Raw genomic sequence first — 19,655 nt, forward strand, 5'->3', positions numbered from 1 at the left:
TGGGGGGTTAGAAAGCAGAAGGATTAGTTACACAGAAAGCAGGCCAGGGAGAAAAGTACAGGCACCCAGAGACATACACCGACTGTGTTTGTGTTTATGTTCTTATTTTTGTACATCTCAGTTAGTCTATGAGTGAAGTAGACATCACCATTGTTTCCTTTTCAGAGCCTATAATCTAGTTTCTCTCACTAAAATATTCCAGCTAGCCTCAAACTAGCACAGACTGGTGATGAAAGTTACCACAACCAATTCTGCAGCTGAATCATATCAGTGGGTTCTCTGGAGGCAGTAGTGTGAAAGAATACTGCTGAATGCCAGCAATTCTTGACTGGCATAAGGGCTGCTAGAAACTCATGCCAGTCGTGGTCCATCGAAATAGCTTCAGGGCTATTCCAGTTTAGGCTGAGTGCTAATTGCCTCCCAGCAGTCTCAGAAGATGCATACAATATTTTTTGCTGCCACCTGCTACTTCAGGCCCTGGTCACAACACACCTGGGACCACCCCTAAGGATGAGACACTGCATATACCACCAGAAAGCAAAATCACTCTCCCTGCAAAATACAAGAAACTCAAATAAGTATCTGGTTTGAACTAGTAAAACACAAGTAGCTTTATGAAACAGGGACCACATCTTCCAAACATTTACTGATTTTGTCTGTGGGTAATGCTATAAAACAGTATTTCTCCCAAGTTGAGATCACACTGAAAAATGGATCATGTAATTTTTTGCCATTACTGTTTCTAGCCAGAAGTCCTGCTTTTGCACAGCACACAGCAGCTGCTATTTGAAAATACCAGTCAACTACATCTCACAATACTTACATAAAAGTTAATTCATGAATGAATGCAAGGCATAAAGTAATAATATATATAATAATGAATATTAATCTGTTTCAGGATTATTATGCTACATGCACTTAAGAACTCTTTAGGACATAAAATAACTTGCATTTTTCTTACTACTTTGAGAAATGAACCTGAATATTCGATTGCAGGGTTATTATTCTGTAAATCAGTGTACAGTGATCACTGTATATATATATTTAATATGAAAACATTATTCTTGCATATTGCAGTTCCAGGCCTGTATTATCTCTTCCTGAAAACATTTCAATCTCCTAGTCTTTATGCAAAAGACTGGCCCGTGGGCACTGTTCAGGATGCAAATTAAGTTATTGTTTGAATAAATCCCTCTATAGGATACCAATATTGTTTAGTGATAGTGGAAGCTTCTAAATAACAAATCTGAGTTTGGAAACAGATTCTGATTGTATCCCTAAGAAAAGTCACCTAAATATAGAAGCTATCTTCTCAGTTACCAATATTGCTTAATGATAGTGGAAGCTTCTAAATAACAAATTTGAGTTTGGAAACAGATTTGGATTGTGTCCCTAAGAATAGTCACCTAAATATAAAAGCTATCTTCTGAAGAGTTGCTACCATAACTTTAAAACCTCCTAGGGCATTTTAAAAAGATGTACAGTACTTTATTCATGAAATACAAAGGTGTTACCATCACTTCAACCCAACTTTTAGCTGGTCCACCTCTCAGTTCCCCGCTCAACACTTCATCTTACTCCTCTTAGAATCATAGAATCAACCAGGTTGGAAGAGACCTCCAAGATCATCCAGTCCAACCTAGCACCCAGCCCTAGCCAGTCAACTAGACCATGGCACCGAGTGCCTCATCCAGTCTTTTCTTGAAGACCTCAAGGGATGGTGCCTCTACCACCTCCCTGGGCAGCCCATTCCAACAGGAAATCACTCTCTCTGTGAAGAACTGTATTTGACTAATGCTGCAATAGAGAAAATTCAATGAATAGCAAACCCACACATTATCATAACCACCCCCAAGCCACCACAAACTATCTAAAATTATTTGAATGTTACCAAAGTGTTGCATTATTATGCACTTACTGAAGGCATAAGACATAAAGAGGCACATGCTGACACCATTACATGTGAAATACTGCTATTCCTTCTGACAGGATTAGCTAAATACTTAAGTGATAAGAACACTCCCCTGTATTTTTTTTCTATACTCAGAAAATGTGCACAGAAAAGTCACTCTTTGATCTATTTCACCAGCTTCAGTTACAGTAGCAGGCTTTTGTATGCATTTAAAAAAATCATTTTTAGTAGTCTGCAGCAGCTCCTTATTCTTCCTTTGATGTATAAAGGATTTATGATCAATATCTGAAAGCAGTGGGCAGTATTACAACTGCTCAGAGTAACAAAGTAATGCAACGCTGGCAGAAACTATAGAGTTCTTCACTCTTTAAAAACTGTAATTTTCTCAGTAAATTTCAGATGGATAGTTTTTAATAGTATCTTTTCACAGTGGCTTTATTAGATAGTCTAAATCAGAGTTCAACACTTACCAAATAGATAAATACCTCACTCCTTCAATAGGCCTTAGATTAAGAAACCCAGCACTCCACACAGCATCTTAATGAAGGCAATGCCAAAAAGGCATGAATTTTACCTGCAAGTAGCTCACAGCAGAATCCAAGTATCATCCATCACACACCAAGTATTTTTGGGTGACCAACATGACACGTTCAGGAAACAATTTTAGCTGTGAATTGACTGAAGCACCATTTAAACCCTCCACATCTCCCTCGTGCCAACACACATCTGCATGATGAGGCATGTTAAATTCCACTGACATATAACACTTTTTTTCCTTGGATTAGTTCTAGCAGTCAATCAATTCTCTGGTCTGGTTCAGCAGGCAGACACAAAAATGTCTATATTAACAACAGTGAGCAGCCCAGAAGATGAAATGCTTGTTTTTATTGACTTCCACCCACTTAAAGCATATGTGAAATGACCTCAAGCATCTCATGCATAGACTGTCAGAACATATGGCTATGAAGCTACCATGTCCTGGTCTCCAAGCTGGTGACACATGGGTTTGATGATGGACCATGAGATAGATAAAGAACTGGCTTGATGGCTGCACCCAAAGAGTAGGTGTCAACAGATCCATGTTAAAGTGGAGGCCAGTGACAAGCAGAGTCCCTCAAGGATCAGTCCTGAGACCAGTCTGATTTAACATCTCTGTTGGTTACATGGACAGAAGCATTGAGTGCACCCTCAGCAAGTTTGCTGATGACACCAAGCTGTGTGGTGCAGCAGACATGCTGGAGGGAAAGGATGCCATCCAGAGGGACCTGGACAGGCTGGAGAGGTGGGCACAAGCCAAGCTCATGAGGTTCAACAAGACCAAGTGCAAGGTCCTGCATCTGGGTCGGGGCAATCACAAGCACAAATACAGGCTGGGCAGTGACTGGCTGGGGAGCAGCCCTGAGGAGAGGAACTTGGGGGTGCTGGTGGACAAGAAGCTCAATGTGAGCCAGCAGTGTGCACTTGCAGCCCAGAAAGCCATCCAGAGGCTGGGCTGCATCAGAAGTGTGGCCAGCAGGTCGAGGGAGGTGATTCTCCCCCTCTACTCTGCTCTGCTGAGACCCCACCTGGAGTACTGTGTCCAGTTCTGGAGCCCCCATTACAAGGATGTGGAGATGCTGGAGCATGTCCAGAGAAGGGCCACAAGGATGATCAGAGGGCTGGAGCACCTCTCCTTCAAGGACAGATTGAAAGTTGGGGCTGCTCAATCTGGAGGAGGCTCTGAGGTGACCTTCTTGTGGCTTTCCAGTAGCTGAAGGGGGCCTACAAAAAGGCTGGGGAAGCACTTTTCAGCATATCAGATAGTGACAGGACTAGGAGGAATGGAGCAAAGCTGGAGATGGGTAGGTTCAGGCTGGACTTGAGGAGGAAGTTCTTCAGCATGAGAGTGGTGAGACCCTGAAAAGTATTGCCCAGGGAGGTGGTTGAGGCCCTGTCTCTGGAGGTGTTTAAGGCCAGGCTGGAGGGGCTGTGGGCAGCCTGATCTAGGTAGGGTGTCCCTGCCCATGGCAGGGAAGTTTGAACTAGATGATCCTTGTGATCCCTTCCAACCCTGACTGATTCTATGATTCTAAGCACCAGTCCAGTGGGGTTCTGCTATCTGCCTCTCAAGGGTATTTTCTTATATTGTCCAGTAATTCTTTTTCCTCGAAACTATTGAAAGGTGTGCATTTGCACTGTGGACAAAGCTTATGTATTCTGAGACAGGACTGTAAAGCCCTCAAGAATTACATTACATACCCACAGCACTCTATTTTAAAATGTTTCTAAAGAAGCATGCAATTTTGTAACTTTTTAATAAATACAGACATTGTTATTTAGTGATGCAGTAAATATTTTCCTCTAAGTGCTGGTTATCACCTGAGCAAACTGTTAATGACTCTTTTCATGAACTGCTACACAACAGTTAAAAGCACAATTCAGTGACAAAATGTTTTAGGCCCTGTAATATCATCATTCTATGAAACTGTGCTCCACTATGGTACTATTAATAGTTCATCTAGCAATGGCATTATTACAATTGATACTGGCGAAGCTTTTTGATCCATCTGAAAAAGACAGTGAGTAAATGATGTCATGTTTTAGATGTGAAAAACAGGTCACTGGCTATTGAGCTGACATTTCCAAAAGCAGAATGCTCCCTGCAGCACAGCTTTAGGAAAACATGCTTCAGCTGACAATACATATTCTTTCTGACTGAAACCTCTTACGAGGTACTGTATCAAAACAAAATAATCATTTAACTGTATAAATGGACAGGGAGAGCATTCTGAGGAACGTAAATTCTTTTGAATTACAGATATATGACACAACATTTTAAAACTTCACTCTTTCCCATTGTTGTTGCATACCTGCAGAGCAAAAAAGCACTCTGGGCAAGTTGTTTTGCATGTCTCAGAGAAACTGGTGAGAATGGCACATTTGGTGAAAGAAATGAAGCCACAGAAAGCAGTGTGTGTTAGTACTAATGCTGCTCTCCTCCATATAGCCACACATCAGTTTCATTTTCTCACGAGACTGACTGGCAATGCTTCTGCTTTACTGCTTGGCAAATAAAATCTTTACTAAGCATAAGTTAGAGGAACTCTTTTCCAAAGACAGATTTCTTTTATTTAGAACAAAATTATCTACAAAGATCCTATTGCATTAGCAATGTATATGAAAACATACCTTAACTGTTCGTTAAGAGTAAACAATCTCACTGAAAAGAGCATTTCTCTAAATTGATTTTGTGTATACTCACAAATCAGACTTCTTCCTTCAGTCATGTTGTATTACTTAGGGATAGCTACTGCACAGACAGACAATAACGTTTCTATCTGTGTATACTAATAGGATTGGTAAGGACATCATTCTCTGACCCATGTTCAGGTACAGCACACTGAATCACATGCTACTTAGGAGCTATGGCTTTGTGCTTAAAAACATGACCCTTTTGATACATTCCATTTAGTGTAAATGAGGAATAGCTTTTGCAGCTTTCTTGATTGTGTTTTGGTTGAGAAATACTTTAGGTATCCTTGGAATAAAAGATAAAGGAAATGTGAGTATAAATTAAGACCAATGGTAACTTTAATTTACATAGTTTAACAAACAGATTCAAGTAATTATAACATTAGTTATACAAATTCTGAACATCACTATAAACAAATTTATAGCAGACCTAGCTAGTGTTGCATTCATGGACCTGTGATTAACTTCCAACATTTTTCTTTTTCCAACGAAGCCACCTCAGAGCTCTCACCAGTGCTACTTGTCCCATGAGGAATGTGATGGTAAAGTTACGTTTATACCAATCTCTAGGTTTCCAAAGCCAGGAAAAACATCAGCATACATGACAAGAGAAAAGAGGAAAAGTTACACAATTATATTAAGATATCCTTTGGCATTGACAAGTGCAAAACATTTCCTGCCTAATGAGAATTAGATAATCTATGAAGAGGTTTATGTGAATATCAGAGAATCATAGATTCAAACAGGTTGGAAGAAACCTCCCAAGATCATCCAGTCCAACCTAGCACCCAGCCCTAGCCAGTCAACTAGACCATGGCACTAAGTGCCTCAGCCAGGCTTTTCTTCAACACCTCCAGGGATGGCCACTCCACCACCTCCCTGGGCAGCTCATTCCAATGGCAAATCACTCCTTCTGTGAAGAACTTCCTCCTAATATCAAGCCTATATGTCCCCCCACAAACTTGAGACTGTGTCCCATTGTTCTGTTGCTGGTTGCCTGGGAGAAGAGACTGACCCCTACCTGACTACAGTCTCCCTTCGGGTAGCTGTAGACAGCAATGAGGTCACCCCTGAGCCTCCTCTTCTCTAGGCTGCACACCCTCAGCTCCCTCAGCCTCTCCTCACAGGGCTGTGTTCCAGGCCCCTCACCATCTTCATCACCCTTCTCTGCATCCATGAACAGATTACATGCAGACTACGAGGCTGTAACCATTGAGAGCTTAAATGCAAAAAAGCTAAGGGATGGGTGCTTTTATGACCAATTACGTTTTAAATCAGGCAAGATAATATAATTGTAAACATATCTCATGTTTCAGAAGTAAAGCTGATCATCAAGCTACCCAGGCCAATTTCCTGCCAGTGCTATACTAGGGCTAAGATTTGTTTGTGCATATATGAATATGCGTTGGAAAATATACAGTTGGTCACCTGTAAGGGTCGGGGGAAGAAAATAAATAAAAAGCAGACTTCAAGGATGAATTGTATAATCCAATGTAAGAAGCATTAGGTTCCTAATGCAGTACCTTTACAGGAAATATTGTTTCCAATTCAGTACCTTTTAAAGATATGCTTTTAATATTGCCAAAGTTAGTCTATGTATCTTTAAACAGATCTCACAAAGTACACATGGCTTCTGGAAGCAACTCAAAGATACAGATAAGTTAGTCAGTATCAGCTCTTTTTAACCTCTGATAACTTGCTTCAAATTCTTGCTGCTGATAAAATATGAAGAAGTATCATAATTTCTTTCTAGATTTTAACAAGGATAACACTCTACTTTTTTAAACTGCTGCACAAGAAGCAACAGATTGTACTTACTGTAAAATTATCAGGAAGTATTAAATGGTGGGATTTGGGTCTTCTCTTGGTATCTGTGGGAAACCTTTTATGTACAGATCTAACATAAATCTGAGATACTAAACTCTCAATAAAGACAGTAACCAAAATCATACTGACAGGCAGCACTGAGCTACCCCCTCAAGTGTCATGTTAAATCAAAATGTCATGCTAACATGGTAACTGTCTCTCTTTCCCCTTCATGTCTCATTTCCTATATCCTCCTCAAGTTTTTTTTCTCCTAAACCAGACTGTATTTCCAGTCTAAGTATCGTGAACTAGGTATTCATAGCATCTATGAGCAGCCATTGCTTTCTTTTAACTAAATTTTAGAAGCTGCAACACCTCAATAGTCAAAGTTTGCAGGCCAGCTGGCAACACTGCAAAAGAACATATGTCTGAATGCATGAACAGATTCTTATAAATCTGACCCCTCAAAATCAAAGTGCATTCAAGCTCCACTGCTTTCAGGGTTGTACACATAGAAACTACGACGATGCAGCTGATGAGGCCTGATTGTACCAGACAGCAAGAAGGAAGGTTATGTTTAGGCCCAAAGCCTGAACTCTTACTGTGAATATGCAACATCACCCTGAGGTCACTACAACAGTGGCATCTGATGATCAGTTCTAAGATAAAATTAATTGCTTCCTCATTAGTTATAAGCTACTTGGAAAACAATCCTCTTATTAAAAATATTTTTGTACTTTCCATCTTCTTATGCTGTTGCTTAGGTTTATGATGAGGTTTCCTTCCACACCACCTCCTGCCATGGGCAAGACATGATGTGAGTATCTGTTTTACAACAATCTGTTCCAACAAATCCGTACTTACAGTATAGTATGTTACAGTATATGCACGTAGTAAACCTAAAGCATAATTTGTAATAGATAGTTTTAGTGATGACTGAATTCTCACTAGCATTATACCATTAGGAACCCACCTGACACCTTTGAGTTCAATAATCTTTTAGTCAAATAGAGAGAAGAAACTTAAATTGTGGTGTCATATTCAGTAAGCATTAAAAAATATAATTTTCCAAACAGTTTTAGGTGCTGCTTTACCAACTATGGAGGAAAAAAAAGGTTCACATTATAAATTTGATTTTATGCCTTTGAGTTAGACTGTAACACATAATAGTCAACTTAAATACTTTCTACATACCTGTTATATTGCACATGCTTTCTAAAGTTTTTACTTAGAAAGTCCTTGTAGAAGTCAGCCATTTCTTCTGCATTCAGTGTTGCTTTTTGACCTGAAAATAAATTTTGGCATAATGATGTCAAGGTAATACTTTGGATTAAAGCGCTGGGCTCAGATGCAGGAGAGCTAGGTCTGACTCCACATTCCCACAAGCTTCCTGTGTAACTCTGAACAAGTTTGTATGCTTTTGTCTTCTAGCTTTTAAAAACTTATGCATGGAGCAAACCAAATTAAACATACTGATCATCTTGAAGCTGGCATAGATTTTAAACCCTTATTACTTATCAGTTCTTAGATTATTTATGGAACTAGTAGGCCCCTGTGAAAAAGTGCAAAGATCTAGGAGTATATACACTTTGTGGGAAACTAAAGTCTCAGGGGCTGAAGTCTAAAATAGCACAAGTAAGGGCATTTAGTAACATATTTGCCCCCTAACACAAAGTCAATAAATACAGAAAGAACACTATCCATGACTGACATATTTTCAAATGTACATTTTTTTTTGTTGATATATTTTAAGTAATATATAAAGATTCTATGTCCCAAGATTTTCAGATTTATTAACAATATAGTAGGCAATTAGTTACTGAAAAAGGAAGTACCAAAAAAATGACTCTGAACTTGAGTAAGAGGAGATAGATTCTCTCCACAGAACACAAAAGGAAAACCTGTGGCTACAGCAGAAACATAGAAACCTGACACCAAAAAATATTCTCAACCCTATTAGATAATTCTTATATAAAATTTCTGGCACTCACAAAGTTTCTAAAATGGGGGCCAAAATAGTATGCCTCAGGGGAACATGGATATGACGAGGGAGACAGAACTGTGACATTCAACTTCTTATTGGTGCAAAATGCATTTTAAAGCTCCTGAGACTGATCATAAAAATGTAAATTATTGATCAATTCTATTTGTAATTATTTACAAATCTAATGTATTACAATAGATTAAAATACAACTGGATGATTTTACCCAAAGATTATAGGAAGGCTACTGAGAGGGGTGGATTGTGCTGGTTTGAGGCTCATTGGAATATTTTAATGAGAGTGGATAGAGCAGTGGCTGTGAAAAGAAAGTAATAGTGATGTCTGTATCACTGATTTGCTCTCCTGAGAGATATAAAACCAAGAAACATAAACAAAGTCTCTGTCTGTCTGCTGCTTGCTTCATTAATTCCTCTGCCTGGACCTGTATAACTCAAAATAATCATTCTGCTTCTAACTCCTTATCTGGCAATCTCACCCTTGAACATAAGACTTCTGATATGAGGATGGAAAGAAAGAAGGAAGCTGGTTTCAAAGCCTTCCTGGGCAGTTCTGCTGTTCAGGAGGGGTTTTGTATTTTGTATTTAACTTGTATATAATTGTATATAGTTGTAAATATCTGTATATAGTGTGTGTATATATATGCTTGTGAATTTTGTCTTGCTGTAAGGTGTTCAAGGCCAGGCTGGACGAGGCTCTGGCCAGCCTGATCTAGGGTGGGGTGTCCCTGCCCATGGCGAGGAGGTTGGAACTAGATGATCCTTGTGGTCCCTTTCAACCCTGACTGATTCTATGGTTCTATGAAATATAGCTTCATTCCTTAACTTCCAGCCAACTGAGTTAGTCTGGCGAATTCATGAGGTGGGCAGGAAACTCCCAAACTACCACAATACCTCAAGTTATAGAATCACAGAATGGTTTAGGTTGGAAGGAACCTCGAAGATCATCTAGTTCCAACCCCTGCCATAGGCAGGGACACCTTCTTCACACTGGTATCAGCAGAACTGGTTCACTTAAAAGAGCTGGTTTTATTCCAACTGTTCTTTTACACTGTTGTTATTTTTACATACACATGCAGCTGTATTACAGAACAGAGTTCATCAACACAAGCAGCCAATACAGTTGTATTTCTACAGGATGTACATGCTTACTATTTTTGCTTTTACTTCTAGGGTATGAAGAACAACCCCCAAAAAACCCAAACCAAAATTATGTTTCTAAGCAACACAGAACTTAATTAAAATAACTTATCAAATGCATATTAATCACCAAGATACAAGCAGACAAGAAAAATAATGATCTGTAATACACAAAACAGCAGAGCACTTTACTAACTCAATAACTCATTATTCTATGAACAAAATGTTCAACCTCACACAACACAGACCAATTCACTGTTATTATGAAAGCATCTTGCTTTGAGTTTCACGTAATGAATTAGAGAGGCAGACAGACATGCAGATAGCAGCTGCTGTCTCCTGAGAAGCTGTCTTACTCTCCCTCACAGTAAAATATTGTATTCATTGTATACACTATGGACCTGAAGCCAAAGAGTGTAAATCTACCCACCCAACTGTAACACACACTTGAGGGAACTGCTCTGTATGTTTAGCTCAGCTAGCTCACTGAACTAGGAGGTGTGAAAGGAAACAGCCCCTTCCTCCTTAGGCTACAGGATCATTACATTACTTGGTTAGGATTTCAAGTGTTTTCCCACCAGCTGCAGGGAAAGAATTAGGGAAGGAAGAGTGCAACAGATGACCTGACCCTCACAAGCACATCTCTGAGGAGCTCCTCCTCTTTTTTATTCATCATGCTCCCAAAAACATTTCTAAACCCTACCCCCAAGATTTACTTGTGACAGAAGAGAGCATAAACTAACAAAATTCAAAGTCAAACAGAGCTAAAAATGCATCCTAAGCCAGAAGCAGGTATCTTACCTGTTTCATCTCTCATTTCCAGACCCTTGGCTTTCAGTCTTGAAAAAATAAATTCTTCTTTTTCCTAAAACATGTTTTACCACATTAGAATTTTAAGTACTCAGTCCTTGAAGTTAACTATTAATCATGTAACAGGGTGAAATAACAAACACCACTCACTGTATTTGTAAATGTCAACACGACAGTTTTCCTGAATCCAGTGAATTAAACAGGCAACTTTGCCACTTAGATCCTGCTATTTGTACACATTGGTTAATCCATGGAAGTGTTCTACTGAAGCATATAAAACTTATTTGTGGAGTAAAGTTTAGAGCTGAGCTTCAGTATTGTTTGACAGGATCCAAACCTTTGGTCTATAGGAGAAACTATGAAGACATGCTGTACTATATGTAACTGAAAAAATATATACAGCCTTAAAACCTCTGGAATTACTTAAATGGAAACAGAGCAATTATTTGTATGTAAGTTTTTGAAAATCAGTACTATGGAATTCAAAACCAAACTTCATCTTTTTGCTGAGATCTTTGCAAGTTTTGGGAAGATACAATGATCAAAGATTATCACAAATTATGGTGAACTGGTAGGTACTAGTTTTCCAGCAAAACTCAGTGTCTGCTAACCAATGCTGCAACCAGGAAAGAGAGACCACAACTGAAAGTCCTCGCTTGTAGTCTTGTTGGGGTACCCTGTCACTGAAATAAGGCATGTCCCTCATTTCCCCTTGGTGGTTTATACCCGATTTCTTATGACAGATCCAAGAGGAAATGCAAAATCATTTTCAAGAGCTGCTCTAAGTCACAAGCAGCTGTGAATAGAGCAAATGGCCCACTAGGGTGGCTACAAGTTAGTATTTTCAGTACAAGACTGGAAAAAGACAAGTAACATTATACACAAGTAACAAATCATAGAATCACAGAATCAACCAGGTTGGAAGAGACCTCCAAGATCATCCAGTCCAACCTAGCACCCAGCCCTAGCCAATCAACTAGACCATGACAAAGCTGGTGAAAGGCTTGGAACACAAATCCTATGAGGAGAGGCTGAGGGAGCTGGAGTTGTTTAGCCTAGAGAAGAGGAGGCTCAGGGGTGACCTCATTGCTGTCTACAACTACCTGAAGGGAGGCTGTAGCCAGGTGGGGGGTGGCCTCTTCTCCCAGGCAACCAGCAACAGAACAAGAGGACACAGTCTCAAGTCGTGCTGGGGGAAGTACAGGCTGGATGTTAGGAGGAAGTTCTTGACAGAGAGAGTGATTTCCCATTGGAATGGGCTGCCCAGGGAGGTGGTGGAGGCACCGTCCCTGGAGGTCTTCAGGAAAAGCCTGGCTGAAGCACTTAGTGCCATGGTCTAGTTGACTAGCTAGGGCTGGGGGATAGATTGGACTGGATGATCTTGGAGGTCTCTTCCAATCTGGCTGACTCTATGATTCTAGGTGCCTCATCACTTTTGCTTCAGTGAAGTGCCTCAGGCCCTTTAGATCTGTACTTAATCCAAAAGAAAGGATTCTTTAAAATGTAGTTAGCAGAAAGTCACCACATATATAAAAAGAAACAGTACAGACTGTCAGCCAGTAATGGTAGACAGCTGTGCCAGGGTAGGTATAGGCTGGATATTAGGAAGAAGTTCTTCACAGAGAGAGTGATTTCCCATTGGAATGGGCTGCCCAGGGAGGTGGTGGAGGCACCGTCCCTGGGGGTCTTCAAGCAAAGCCTGGATGAGGCACTTAGTGCCATGGTCTAGTTGACTGGATAGGGCTGGGTGCTAGGTTGGACTGGGTGATCTTGGTGGTCTCTTCCAACCTGGTTAATTCTATGATTCTACCTCAGGCACCAATCCCCCGCAGATTACCGGCGGGCAGGCAGGCCGGCAGGAGCCGATCGGCCGCGGGTGTGTTAGGGGGCTTACCCGGCTGAAGGCACGGTTGTGCCCTGCCCAGAAGCGCTGGTCGCAGGCCTGGGCCTCCTGTCGCGCCTCACGCAGCCGCCGCTCCAGGGGCGACTCCTCGGGGGGCACGTAGAAGATGACAGGCCGCAGGTTAGAGTGCTTGTCGGGGGGGCCGATCCAGTCACGGCGGGAGTGTGCGGGGGGACTGAAACGCAGGCCCTTGAAAACACAGGCAGAACTCAACGATGAACACCAGCGCTTCGAGAAGAACATCCCGATTTGAAACCGACCCCAAAATTCCACTTCAAACCACGTCAGCGTGGCCAGTTCAGAAATTACACACATTCGCCTACTCTGACAGAAAACCGCGGGATACATGTAAAATCTACTTTTATTTGGAAATGCACTAGAGAGAAAACGCTTTTCCAACAAACGGGAACCACTTTTGTTTTAGAAGTAACCTCCCTCCCGCCCCCCTTCTCTGAACCAGGCATTCCACTCCGTTAAAACACAGGGCAGCAGGACCTGCAGGCGTGCAACCCTCCCTACGCCCTCCTTTCTCCGTGCAGCCTCGGGGACACACAAGCGTGCAGCGTTCTTAGGCCAGGTTTTAGGAAGAACCACTCCGTTGGCAAGGGCAAGTGTTGCTTTCCCCGTCACTCGGCACGCACCCGCACAGCACGGGAAGGCCCCACCGAGGGCACGAGAAAATGCACAAACAAGGAGAGGCCGCGGGAAAGGCTTTTACCGGGACACACCCGCACAGCACCGCTGAGAGTGACCGCAGGGGCAGCCCCCTCCCCGCCCACGCTTCCGCAGGGAGGAAGGCCCTGAGGTCTTCCGCGCGGCAGGCCAGCTCCGGGGCGTAGGAGCTGTCCGCCTCCCTTTCCCGCCTGGATTACCGGGTTGTCCTGCCGCTCCCGGCGCTCAGCCGCGGGGCGGCCGCTGCTAGCTGAGGAGAGGAGGCGGCAAGGACAGTAACAGCCCCCCCGCAGCACCCGAGCCACTGCCATCGCTCCTGCCAGTGCCCAGCGCTTTGCGACAGCGCCACGCAGGCGGGGCCGTGCGGAGCGCAGCGCGGCGCCGCGGTCGGGGCGGTGCCGCGGAAGGGGCCGCGCCGCCGGGTCACGCTGTGCCCGCCTCCCTCCGCCGCCGCCCGGCCGCGGGGCGGGGCTGCCGCGGTTCCCGGCTGCTTGGCCCGTGGCGCAGCCTTGCGCCGGGCCAGCCAGCGGGTGCCTGAGCCGGAGCTGCCGGCAGGTAAGGCGGCAGGAGTAGGGCGGGTGGTGGGCTGGATAGGAGCGTTATGGTGGGAGCCGAGGGAGGCGGCTGGGAATAGGCCTCTGATTAGGTTCTGCGGTACTGCCTCAGGTGTCACCTCCGAGCTTCGTCGGGCCCTAGTGCGGGACAGGGGGGACAGGGCGTTGCTGCTTTGCAGTGGCCTGGGGGGAGCTGCCGCGGGAGGCGGGCACTGAGGGGGAGCGTCGGCTGTGGGGCCTGTGTCGGGGAAGCAGCCCAGCTCTGGGGCTGTAGCGCTCCAAGGGCGGCCGGGTTCCGCCGCTGTTTTTCCCCTGGGCCACGGGTGTGCGGTTTGGTTCTGCGATGCCTTCAGCTGCAGAGCAGGTGAGGAAGGAAAGGCTGAAGGTTGTGGGTAAATGCTAAGAGCTAGTCGTGGGATAACTAGAGCAGCCTGAGCGTTAGAAAGGTGTGAAACAGTAGAGGAATGACTGGGAAATGCCAGCCAATAGATGTATTTCTATAACTAGTGATACTGAAAATTACTGCAATGCTGGAGTGCTTCAGGATGCCATGAAAGTGGTGACATGTGCTTGCATAGCAGTTTATTAATTGCAGATTTTGTTCTCACTTTTCCTTGTAGTTCCTCTGAAACTGGGAGAAAGAAGAGAATGGATATGGGTAACCAACACCCATCCATTAAACGGTTGCATGAAATACAGAAAGAAGTCAGAGAGATTGAACAGCAAGTGGCTGTCTTCAGTGGTCTGACTACTGATCAAGATTACAAGAAATTAGAAAGGAGTCTCACGAAACAGCTTTTTGAAATAGATTCTGTGGACACCGAAGGAAAGGGGGATATTCAGCAAGCCAGAAAGCGAGCTGCTCAGGAAACAGAGAGGCTGCTTAAGGAGCTGGAACAAAACGCAAACCATCCACGCAGACTGGAAATAGAGGCTATATTCAAGGAGGCACAGTCGCTTGTGGAACGTGAGATTACACCTTTTTACAAAGGAGGTAACAGTATAAGTGATGAATTTGAAGAAGGTATCCAGGACATTATATTGAGGCTTACCCAGGTGAAAACTGGAGGGAAAGTTTCTTTGCGTAAAGCAAGATATCGCACTCTGACAAAAGTATGTGCTGTTCAGGAGATTATAGAAAGCTGTGTGAAGCAACAGCTGTCCCTGCCACTCTCTAATGATGTGCATCCTTCTGTCTCCAAAATTAACTCTGTAATGTGTGATGTGAACAAAGCAAGAGGAACTCTTATTGCACTTCTAATGGGAGTGAGTAGTAATGATACCTGCAGGCACCTCTCCTGTGTGCTTACTGGCCTCATTGCTGATTTGGATGCTTTAGATGTTTGTGGCCGCACAGAAATAAGGAATTACAGAAAGGAAGTGGTGGAAGAGATCAATAAGTTGCAGAAGTACCTGGACTTGGAAGAAGAAGGAAATTCTACTCATGCTTATGACTTGGCACAAAATCAGTCCATTCTGAAAATAGAAGAGATACGCAAGAAAATGAAGGAAGTGAATTCTTTACTTTTAAAAACAGAGAATGCTTCTGATTTGTATTTGGGAACCAAAGCAGAGTTGCAGGGATTAATTTCTCACTTAGATGAGGTGAGTCCTGGAAAAAATCCCTGTATTAGAGAAGCCAGAAGAAGAGCAGTAATAGAAATTCAAACTCTTATAACGTATATTGATTTGAAGGAAGCACTCGAAAAAAGGCAAATGTATGCTGAGCAAACTGCTGCCGAACATCAGTCTCATAAAGCAGTTTGGAATGTTCTTGGAAATTTGTCTCAGATTCAGCAGGAGGTCATTTCATTTGATGGAAACAGAACAGATAAAAATTACATGAGACTGGAAGAACTTCTTACGAAACAGCTTCTAGCACTTGATGCTGTTGATCCACAAGGTGATGAGAGGTGTAAGGCTGCCAGGAAGCAAGCAGTAAAGCTTGCACAGAATATTCTTTACTACCTGGACATGAAAACAGATGAATGGGAATACTGAAACAGCCATGGCTTAACACAGAAGAGCATTTCTTCCTTTGGCACTTTATTGAGATCATTGGCAGTGGTGTGTTCTGTGCTTGCTTAAATCACAGAGATTGCATAAGCAGTTGACTTGGTTATATGTCTGCTGTCCTACGCAGTCACCTACTTGCCATGGCAACTGTCAGTACACCATCAGCAATTCTGGTCATTGCTATAAGCAAAGAAGTGTGATTCTCTGAAGGAGTAGTTTAATACTTGATCAAATTGCTGCTTTATTTTTTTTCCCTTCCTGTTTCTGTTGTAATACACTCGTTTGGTGAATGCATATTTTTTTCAGAGATGCAGAAGCTTCCTTATGGTACAGCACTGGCAAGGCTATTTAAAGAAGACTGGACATGAAAATCGGTACGCAGGCAACAGGCTTCACCCAGCAACTTCACAGCAGACTGGATGTACTCTTTAACGTGCTGATACGACAAAACATTAAGGACAAAAAAACTGTTGGCTTTTGGGTTGCACTTGTTTTATTCCATCCCTTGCACCTTTCTGAGTGTTCAGATTTGTGAGTAAATGGAGCCATAGTGACAACTGCAAATTAGCATTTACATAGAGTCAGTTAAGTCTGTTTTTTGTAATAACTGAGTCTTTTGATTTGCAAAACCAGGTCTTATGTTCCTGGAAACTCTTTCAAATTAATTGCTTTAAGGTGCTGAGAGTTGGAGAGAAAAATCTGTGCATAGGTAACAACCAGGTAAATGGGATTTTGAGGATTTCACCCTGCCATCTGTAAACCCATGAAAACTGCACTGAACTTTGTTTAGTGGCTGCTTGGGTGTCTTTTTAAACTCTTGTTAGATCTGAGCTGACTTATCTTTGCATTTGGTGAAAACAGAAACAGAATTCACTTTGAAGTGAATGAGCAGCTTGGAAGTATTTTTGTAAAATTAGGTAGCTAGCTGTAAAGATATCTCTAATGATGTAAATGTCTGTTAGATATTTCATTCTAGTGGCTTCAAACATGCCCTGGAAAAGACTTGTGGCAAATGTCTCGCAGCTCACCACTTTGTTGTTTTAGTGACTTCGTAAATAAGCTCTGGTACTGTTGTATGCACCTACCGTTTTATTTGTGGCTGCTAGTGCCAATCACATTTCTGCTATGGCATGTTTGAAAGCATGGCATTAAAGTCAATTATAAAGATATGTTTAATTATGGATATTTTGCACTTAGCTCTTTCATCTTGAATTAATGAATTCTTGTTCTTTAGATGATGATTTGCACCACTTCAAAGAGTAACAACTATTTGAGATGTTAAGTATTTTTAGATCTATTTTTGACTGCTTTGAGAAAACAGTACTGTCTGTGAGAGACAAGTGCCTTTATGATGCCACTAACTTACACCTTAATGTGGAGACTTAGGAACTGTGTATTGGCAGCTTGATTTGTAATCTCTGCAAACTGGATTTCTCACACATATATAATCCTACTGTAATAAATGTCAAATTACCTTAATATGATAGATGGCAAGTGTTTCTACAGACTCTTGATTATTGAACTTGGGAAACAGGGATTCTTCTTGCAAAGGAATGCATTGATGTGGACATGAGGGGATTTGGGGCAGGTCCTCTGTGCCTATTGTTACTAGAAGGAGAGAATGTTTGCTTCATAACATGCTCTGAGATGTTGATGGAAGGCTGTGTAACTTATGAGTGTGAATAGATTTTGTTTGTGATTGTACAGGTGATTGCTTTACAAAAACTGATCTATTTCATCAATTGAGTGCAGCGTGGAATGCACAGTTTGGCAGTGATGCAATGTTTGTTAAAGGAATCTCTACTCCTTCAGAGATAATAACCCCCTGAATTTCTCTCTCCTTACTTCTAAAAATCATTTTCCCTAGTTAAGATTCCATTCTCTGTTTAGACATCAATATTTAGATGTTAATATTCTAACACAGCATATTAATAATGTTACACACCTGAACGATTTCACTCATTTCAAGCTTTTTACACATTTGAATTGCAACTTCTGATTTGCACTTACATTTTTAGGAAATAGAAAAATTTGACAGTATAAAGATCTTACAGATTTTTCTTTAGTATTACTGTCAGGTCTGCAGTGGTAACTTGTAATTCATTTAGGAGTTTAGTGTCCATGTTCTTTGGAGATCACATGAAGCTGTATAAATGTTTGAACCTCTCTCACATAAAGGTGAATAAGCATAATTTAGATCAGTTCTATTTTAAGGTTGTATGTGGCTTAGCTTTTTTGAATGAACTGTTAGGCCTATGTCTCTATGAAGGCAAATGTGTAAAGTTAGTGTAATTTTGACTGAGTAGAGTTCAGTAGCAAGCTATTATGTGGATTAATCTTTTTTTCCCCCCATTGTTCTATAGTCTGATGAATTGACTATTTAGATTTTATGTTAAAATTCAAATCTGGAATGGGCTTAAGTCTCAGTTTGCATGATTTAAAGTAATAAGCTAAATACATTTAACCAAAATAGAAGGCACAGATTTCTCAAAATCTTACTTTTTTGCTGAAGAATGTCATTTCTCTGGTTTTTATATCCAAAGACTGAGGGGCACTCAAATTCTCTTTCTGATAATGGCAGGCTAAAAGAATCAGGAAAATGTAAATGGACCAAATTGCAGCAGCCTGCATTTTAGTACTATACTGAAATGTAACAACTTCTCTGCGTGCCGTGTAATCTACCTTAGAGCAAAAAAAGTGATTGGATATTTGGGAGAGAGGTAATCCTACGTCATCATTCCTGTTTGTTAACTGGGGGGGGTGGGGTGGTTGTTAAACTAGTTTTCTTTAATTATTTCAGTGTTTAATTTTGTTGCTCACTGCTCTGTCTGTTACCAGTTTGGAAGAGATTTTTGTTAGGTATGATTCCTACTTTTTCAACTTAACAGAAATTCGTGTATGTATTCCTTAATGGTGTATATGTCTTGATTTATTGCTGTGTAGGATATGGCATTCAGATGTAAAAATTCAAGATTAAATATTGCAGTGGTTTAGTCTTGATTATTAATAAAAATACATCAGCACCTTTTAGTAGGTATTCATTTGAATGTTATGCCCTGCTGCCTTTCTCTCTTTATTTTTGAATGTGAGCTATCAGAATGTAAACAGTTTTTGTCTTGGAGAAAGTATATTTATCAAGCATACAGACATAAAGTTCTCTTTTCTTTTCTTTTCCTTTCCCCCTCCTTTAGAAATTTGCATTTTTTCATTGCTGTATTTATGAAAATAAAGTTGTGTGGAAACCACTCCTACCTCTACTTGCTAAATCTGGTGCCTGATGCTTTTCTCTACATTCCACATTGCATTACAAACATTACATCAGTCGTTGCTTGCGTTCTTGAGCGATAGCTTTGCTTACTCCCGGGCTTTAGTTGGATGATCAGTGCAAAAATGCTTGAGGCTGTTTGAAGGGGCTTGCCACTTTTCATTGAAGGATGCTGCCTTAGTAGATGAGCTTGCAGAATGGATGGTAGGAAGTCTTCACGTGCAAAGCCTCTGTGAATTAAGGAACCTTTAGTGGGAGGTAGGATAATCTGATTGGAAACTGTAGGGGAGGGATGTTGACATGAGTGTTGTGATGGCTCAGCATGTTTTCTGAAGATGCAGTGAGCC

The 19,655-nt window shown here is 41.7% G+C and overlaps 2 protein-coding genes across 3 annotated transcripts; one reads left to right on the forward strand and one right to left on the reverse strand.

The window, feature by feature from the left end:
* Positions 1–5,458: 5,458 nt before the first annotated feature.
* On the reverse strand, positions 5,459–13,869 carry LOC135187516 (cytochrome c oxidase assembly factor 8). 2 transcript variants are annotated; one of them, XM_064166331.1, is made up of 5 exons: positions 13,674–13,848; positions 12,793–12,990; positions 10,890–10,953; positions 8,144–8,234; positions 5,459–5,709 (listed from the first exon to the last, which is right to left on the reverse strand). In XM_064166331.1, the coding sequence occupies exons 1-5, from the start codon at positions 13,782–13,784 to the stop codon at positions 5,604–5,606; spliced, it is 570 nt and encodes a 189-aa protein (XP_064022401.1). In that variant the 5' UTR covers positions 13,785–13,848; the 3' UTR covers positions 5,459–5,603. The 2 variants fall into 2 exon arrangements, with proteins under 2 accessions (XP_064022401.1, XP_064022484.1); XM_064166414.1 differs by lacking the exon at positions 5,459–5,709 and adding an exon at positions 5,720–7,745 and having other exon boundaries at positions 13,674–13,869.
* Positions 13,870–13,916: 47 nt separating this feature from the next.
* On the forward strand, positions 13,917–19,288 carry BAG5 (BAG cochaperone 5). Its single transcript, XM_064166535.1, has 2 exons — positions 13,917–14,028; positions 14,648–19,288. The coding sequence occupies exon 2, from the start codon at positions 14,676–14,678 to the stop codon at positions 16,026–16,028; it is 1,353 nt and encodes a 450-aa protein (XP_064022605.1). The 5' UTR covers positions 13,917–14,028; positions 14,648–14,675; the 3' UTR covers positions 16,029–19,288.
* The last annotated feature ends 367 nt before the right edge of the window (positions 19,289–19,655 follow it).

The sequence above is a fragment of the Pogoniulus pusillus genome, chromosome 1, assembly GCF_015220805.1.
Source record: "Pogoniulus pusillus isolate bPogPus1 chromosome 1, bPogPus1.pri, whole genome shotgun sequence".
NCBI lineage: Eukaryota > Metazoa > Chordata > Aves > Piciformes > Lybiidae > Pogoniulus > Pogoniulus pusillus.